At 40.8% G+C, this 7,548-nt stretch overlaps 1 protein-coding gene across 1 annotated transcript in view; it reads left to right on the forward strand.

Moving 5' to 3' along the window:
* The window catches only part of PLEKHG7 (pleckstrin homology and RhoGEF domain containing G7), a 63,732-nt gene that overhangs the window by 23,523 nt on the left and 32,661 nt on the right, over window positions 1–7,548 (forward strand). Inside the window, 2 exon segments of the mRNA XM_039236621.1 lie at window positions 3,171–3,266; window positions 4,803–4,906. Coding sequence (XP_039092552.1) covers window positions 3,171–3,266; window positions 4,803–4,906 — 200 coding nt within the window.

Consider the following 7,548-nt stretch of genomic DNA (forward strand, 5'->3'; position numbering starts at 1 on the left):
AACATTTACTCATTGTGATGATCAGATTAGGGTATTTTTTATTTTTTCTTTTGTTTGTTTTTTGTTTTGTTTTTACATCTACCAGGTGCTATACAAATTTCAGTTAAAATGTAAGTAATATTGATTGGGTCAGTCACAATGTCATGTACTTTACCAGCAAAATTTAAACCACAAACTCAGAAAATTGAGACCTAGAAATGATATCTGTTAGGGTGCAGAAAACTAGCTTAAGTAATACAGGCTTTCATTGGCCCATGTGGCTGTAAAGGTCACAGATGGGAGAGAGTTCAAGGTTGGTTCGATCAAGAGACTCAAAACCAAGGAAAAGTTTTTTTCCATCTCTTATCCCTGCCTTACATGGCATCAGCCTCATCTTATGACAGGCTTCTGTTATAGTCACAGATTGGCTGCTGTCCTTGAGGCCAGAGAGAGAGAGAGAAAGAGAGAATCTCTTCTTAGCATTCATAGCCAAAGTCTTCATTTTCATTCTGATTGGACTGGCTTAAGTCACATGCCTTCTCCTGAACCAACCACTCTGATGGGGAAGGAAAATGCTAATTGGCTTAAAGCAATCAAGGTCCATCCCGAAGAGCAAGGTCATTGTGATGCACAGCACATACAAGGCATGGGGAAGAGTAGATCCCAAGGTGAAAAGCAGAAGATGTTAGGGAAGGGGAAGATGGGGTAGTCTCCAATAGCTGTTCACTATGGCGTACTAACCCCTTGGGCTATACTCCTGCCCTGGTCCTAATAATCAGCATAAGAATTTTTTAATCACACTGTAAGCTACACAAGCTTTTCAAACCAGCATTTGCTGTTGTTGTTGTTGTTGTTTAAGGCCAGTTTGAGTTGATTTATTTTCAAATGTCCCAGCATTTTTAGAGGATACATATCTTCCTTTACGTAATCAATACAAGTTTCCTGAAGTTATTTTTTGTACATCAAGTAGTCAAATGAATCTACCAGAGGACTCAATATTTTTTAAATGGCAGAATTTTCTATAAGGTTAAAAACCTTATAGCAAAAATACTATTTCTTCTAAATTTTCTCAAAGATACTGTAACAATGACTTCTGTCTCTTACAATTATGTTTTTAAAATACTTGGATGTTTCCCACTTTCCAGGCAACCAATATTGCAGGCAGACCTCAGAGATACTGTGGGTTTGGTTCCAGACTACCGTGATAAAGTGAATATGGCCATAAACCAAGTCAAATGAATTTTTGGGTTTCCCAGTGCATATAAAAGTTATGTTGCCACTATATTGTAGTCTATCGAGTATGCAATAACAGTATGTCTAAAAAACAGTGGTCTACCTTAATCTAAAAATACTTTATTGCTGAAAAACGCTAACCAGCATCTCTCTGAGTTTTCAGCATGTCGTAACCCCTGTGCAGGCACAGGGAATTGCCTCAGGGTTGATGACTGCTGACCGAGCAGGGTGCTGGGTGCTGAAGGCTGAGGAGGCTGTGGCAATTTCTTAAAACAAAGCAACAATGAAGTTTGTCACATCAATGGACTCTTCCTTTCACTCGAACACTTAAGAGGCCATTAATTAAGAATACTAATTGCCTAATTTCAATATTGTTGTGTCTCAAGGAATAGGGAGGCCAGAGGAGAGGGAGAGAGATGGGGGAACGACTGGCTGGTGGACCAGTCAGAACACACACAACATCTATCAATTTTAAGTTCACTTACGTGGATGTGGTCCTTGGCACCCTGAAACAATCACAAGAGTAACATCAAAGATCATGGAGCACAGATCGCCATAAAAAATATAATAAAAATGAAAAAGTTTGAAATATGAGAATTATGAAAATGTGACAGAGACAGGAAGTGGGTAAATGCTGTTGGAAAATGGCGCCAATATGGGGTGCCTGGGTGGCTCAGTCAGTTAAGCGTCCAACTTTGGCTCAGGTCATGATCTCGCGGTTCGTGGGTTCGAGCCCCGCGTCGGGCTCTGTGCTGACAGCTAGCTCAGAGCCTGGAGCCGGTTTCAGATTCTGTGTTGCCCTCTTTCTCTAACCCTCCCCTGCTCATGCTGTCTCTCTCTCTCTCTCTCAGAAATAAATAAGAAACCTTTTTTTTTTAAAAAAAGGAAAATGGCACCAATAGACTTGATCCACACAGAGCTGCCACAGACCATCAATTTATAAAGAATGATGTATCGGTGAAGTGCAAGAAAATGAGATATGCCTGTACATGGACTTTGGGAAGCTCTAAGTCAGTGGTTCTCATAGTGGGGGGCCCTAGACCGGCAGCATCAGAATCACTTGGGAACTTGCTAGAAATGTATATTCTCAGACCCCGTCAGAGACCTACTGCATCAGATGCTTGGGGGTTGACACTAATGTCTGATTTATCAAGGCCTCTAGGTGATTCTGATGCAAGTTCAAGAACCATTCACTTCATTAATTAATATGAAAATGGAAACTGGAGAAGATTGGTGGTCTAAAGTCCAGTTCTTTCACACCTAAGCTCCTTGAAATAATTGGTCCCTTTGAATGCTGCATCATATTTATACAAAGTAGTCCTGTTTCAATAAATTGATCTCTAGTGTATAGAATGAGGGCAAGTTATCTGGAGAATTATAGTTCCTTCTTGACTTGCTATTGTTTTCCTATTGTAGGAAAGCATCTGATCGAGTAATAAGAACGTAAAGACTCCCTTAATGTCTCATTAATATTTAATGCCTTTCTGCAAATCTAAACATCTTCTCTGTTATCAGATATTAACTTATTAATTGTCTATTTTTAATTTCCTGGATGTACAAGGCATTTGGGTCTTTTGCAGAACAATGACTAAATGAGAATTCAGTATGAATGTTGTTTTGGTCTCAAATTAGCGCCATGGCAGGAAGAGAACCTTTGAGATTTTTCTGGCTCTCAGAAGCAGAGAAGGCCTATTTGAACAGATTACATTCCACAGGAATGTTGTGAGGGCTCACGCAAGCAACAGCGACCTCATACAGAACAGCACATTTCTCATATGTGTTCCAAGGAGCTTAAATGTCATCATTTGTATTTAGTAAAATTCTTAAACCTTCAAAATACTGATTGCTACATTGTTTTGTAAAGTTATACTCAGGAGGTTTATGTTTAATGTTCTCCCAAAGGGCAAGTTTCAAAATTGAAAAATAGAAACGTAATGTGCATTGCATTTTTAAAACAGATCATCATGAATACATTAAAATATCTACAAGCTCATGAGCATCTCCTGGATGTAGATTTATGGAGACTCTTTGCAAACCTAGAAGACTTAGGTCAGGTGAGTCAAAACCAAAAGGTTCCAGTAGCTTCGTTTTAAAATTAACCAGAAGGGTGCACCTGGGTGGCTCAGCCTGTTAAACGGCAGACTTTGTCTCAGGTCATGATCTCATGGTTTGTGAGTTTGAGCCCTGCGTTGGAATCTGTGCTGACAGCTCAGAGCCTGGAACCTGCTTCAGATTCTATGTCTCCCTCTCTCTCCCTCCCCCACGAATGCTCTGTGTCTCTCTCCTAAAAATAAATAAACATTAAAAATTTTTAAATTAATCAGAAGATCACAAAAATCTATGCCTCTTCTACTCCTGTGGCTTGTATTCTATATTCCATCTCCATATAATCTTATGATCAGAAGTTTGGGTACACAGACAGGAAATCTAAATATCCACCGATTGACGTCTTTCCAATAGGTTGCAGATATCAGTGAGGCTTCTGTAACATTCTTCATTTTCTCATAGCTATTTAAGAAAGTAAACGTAGTGCTCACTTCTGTAGGACATGGACTAAAACTAGAGAAGATTAGCATGGCTCTGTGCAAAGATGACACGCAGGGGCGCCTGGGTGTCAAAGTCGGTTAAGCGTCCGACTTTGGCTCAGGTCATGATCTCACAGTTTGTGGGTTCGAGCCTCGCGCTGTGGGTTCGAGCCTGTGCTGACAGCTAGCTCAGAGCCTGGAGCCTGTTTCAGAATCTGTGTTGCCCTCTTCCTCTGACCCTCCCCTGCTCACGCTGTCTCTCTCTCTCTCTCTCAGAAATGAATAAAACATTAAGAACAATTTTTTTTTAAAAAGATGACATGCAAATTTGTGAAGTGTTCCATATATTTTCTAGAATACAAGCTCTGGAACATCTTCCAGAATATACTCATGAACCCGTCTTGTTCACTGCTGTATCCAGACGACCAAGAACAATGCCTGGTGCATGGGAGAACTCACTAAGTAATGCTGAATACATGAATTTCCTCGATGAATAATGCTGAACACACACAAAAAAGAAAAAGTTAAACATCTTAAGATCTCTGTCAGCTTCATAAATATTTATTTTCAAGTGAGTGTCCTTTCCTCACATATATTATAGATGAATAGTATCTTCTAAAAAGGAAGAGAGATACCAACAAGGATTTATTTATAAGAAAAACTTATAAGAAAATATATATTGGAGAGTAGAGAAGAAGAAGTCTTTGAATTTTGCCAGGAGATAAATTTGAAAGGGAAACCATTTGTAAGAGTGATATTTGAACGTCATCAATTGTTTATTCCTGGGGCACCTGGGAGGCTCAATCAGTTAAGCATCTGACTTCGGCTCAAGTCATGATCTCACGGTTCATGGGTTCAAGTCCCGCCTTGGGCTCTGTGCTGACAGCTCAGAGCCTGGAGCCTGTTTCAGATTCTGTGTCTTCCTCTCTCTCTCTGCCCCTCCCCTGCTCATGCTGTCTCTCTCTGTCTCTCAAAAATAAATAAATGTTAAAATTTTTTAAAAAATTGTTTATTCCTTACCCTTGGAAGGACGTGTACCCTTGTCTTCTTTCTCTTTGACTCTAGACAAGCTTCGGTTTTGTGAACCATGTTTCTGGTATCATCAAGGACTCTGCTGAGCCTTTTGAGACCTCACTACTGATGGACTTCCTCTCCGTGCTCACAAAGCTAAAATCCTTCCGGGACATCTCAGCTTCACGCAGTAAATTCACCCAACCTCCCAGGATGGTTGTTTACATCCCCTTGATGTGCGCGTGTGTTATCGTGCCTGAGAAAGTTCTATCCACACCCTCCCACAAAGGAACCATCATCTGTTGCTCTGCCGGTCGACATTTTCAAAAATAACTTGCAGATTCTGTTTGCCATTGTGACTTCTCCTGTGTGGGTTTTATTAACAGAAAATTCTGCATTCATGAAAAAGCCATTTCCAAGTCGGTTTTTTAAATTGTTCAGCTTAAAGCAATATTCACGACAATAGTTTGTGTGAGCTAATTACATGGTTCAGTTCTTCTTCTAACAAAGTTCCTAGCTCTCCAAAAGGAGCAAATTAACCTTCACGTTTATCAACACCCTTAATGAGACGTCTGTATGGAAGGAGAAGAAAAGGGAAAGCCTATACCTTTGGTATGATAAATGCTGCTTCCTTCCCGAGCAGATATTTGGACCTCCTCCCGCACTTTTTTACTTTGACCTTTTTAAACCATATCCTCATCCAGCAAGATTAAAATTTTTACAATCCATTAAAAAATAGAAACAATTTTAAAATATAACATAGATGGGGATTTATTGAGCACTTGCTAAGTGCTTAGGTGTGGGGCTGAGACCCTAGACAGGATAATGTGCAAATTAGACACACTCTCTGGTCTTGGGGAATTTTGAGTCTAGTGACGGAGATATTAATCCAATAATAATGCTAATGATATAATTAAATTGAGATACATACTTGGGGGGGGATTCATAGATATTATGAAAGAAAGGTTCTATGTTGGGGCAGATGGTGAGGTGGTTACAGATAGGAGATTATCTGACAGGTAGTGACACTGGAGGTGATAAGGAAGGGGCATTTAATAGGGTGAAAAAAGCATGAAATTAGGTGAAAGTTAGGAGATCTTGAGTAAACTTTGAAAACAGATTTGCAGAAGAAAGGCTTTGAGAAACAAGAGGAAGAATGCAGCGTTGGGAATTAGAGAAAACCTCAATCCTTCAGTCAGAACATACTTAAATGTAGTTTTTAGTAAATAGTCTGGAGAAATAGCAACTTCTCATCAAAACACATACGTTGTATTTGTCTGCTCCAGCTGCTGTAACAAAATATCCCAAGAGTGGGCAGCTTTTAAACAACAGAAATTTATTTCTCATAGTCCTGGAAGGTGGGAGACAGAGAGAAGAGTGCGAACCAGCATGGTCGGGTGAGGGTCCTCTTTTGTCGTAGGCTTCCTATTGCATTCTCACAGGACAGAAGGAGGTAGAGATCTCTCTGGAACATCTTTTATGAAGGCGCTAAGCCCATTCACAAGGTCTCTACTCTCATGACCTAGTCTCCTAAGGGCCCACTTCCTAATACCGTCACATTAGGGGTTAGCATTTAACACATGAATTTGAGGGACGCCAATATCCACACCATAGCATAAGAGCACTTTGCAGCCCACTAAAGCGTGGTGCATCAATAGACTCCTTACAAAAGTTCATAACACAACCCACGTGTGAAAGCTTCATATAATGCTACAAATGTGCCCAGATGGATTATAAAAGCTTTTCCTAAGTTTAAAAAGTCCTACATCGGCCAGGTTAAATTCATTCTTGTACCACAATAACAGTCCTCAAATCTCAGGGGCTTAGCTCATATCTCACTTAACCCTCTGTCTCCATTTTGTCACAGTCTTGGCTCTGGGACCTGAGATGAGGAAGCGGCCACTACCTGCAATGTTACCAGTCTTCATGGCAAAGACATGAGAGATGAGGGCAAAGCCCTCACTGACTCTTCAAGTGTCTGCCTGAAGTGACTCATAGCATATCTGTTGATACTTCAAAGGTAAAAGACAGTCACGTGGCCAAGCTTACCTTCACTGGAGTGGGGACGCGCAGTCGTCCCCAGGAAGGGAAACCAGAGGGACGGTGATATCACAGTGCTCACAAGAAGCTCATCAGGGCAAGACTGGGGCATTTGTTATTCACACGTGAGCCCTTTAGCAGGTCACTGAGAAGGAAAATGTGGCTTGTAGAGGTTAGATGATTTGGCCAAAGTCACAGAGCTAATATGGTCTTTTTTTTTTTTTTTTTTTTTTACAAATAGTTTATTGACAAATTAGTTTCCACATAACACCCAGTGCTCATCCCCACAAGTGTCCTCCTCCATGCCCATCCCTCCTCCCCCCCACACCCATCAGTCCTCAGTTTTTGTCAGCATTCAAGAGTCTCTCATGGTTTGCCTCTCTCCCTTTTCCCCACCATTTCCCCCATTCTTCTCCCCCTTGTTCTTCAGTTAAGTTCCTCCTAATCCTCCTATACGTGCAAACATATGGTATTTGTCCTTCTCTGCCTGACTTATTGTGCTCAGCATAACACCCTCAAGGTCCATCCATGTTGCTACACATGGCCAGATTTCATTGTTTCTCATTGCCATGTAGTATTCCATGGTATAGATAAACCACATCTTCTTGATCCATTCATCTGCTGATGGACACTTAGGCTCTTTCCATGTTTTAGCTATTGTGGAGAGTGCTGCTATGAACATTGGGGTACATGTGCTCCTATGCCTCAGCATTTCTGTATCCCTTGGGTAAATTCCTAGCAGTGCTATTGCTGGGTCATA

Source organism: Hyaena hyaena, unplaced genomic scaffold, assembly GCF_003009895.1.
Source record: "Hyaena hyaena isolate Hyena2069 unplaced genomic scaffold, ASM300989v1 scaffold_113, whole genome shotgun sequence".
Lineage (NCBI taxonomy): Eukaryota > Metazoa > Chordata > Mammalia > Carnivora > Hyaenidae > Hyaena > Hyaena hyaena.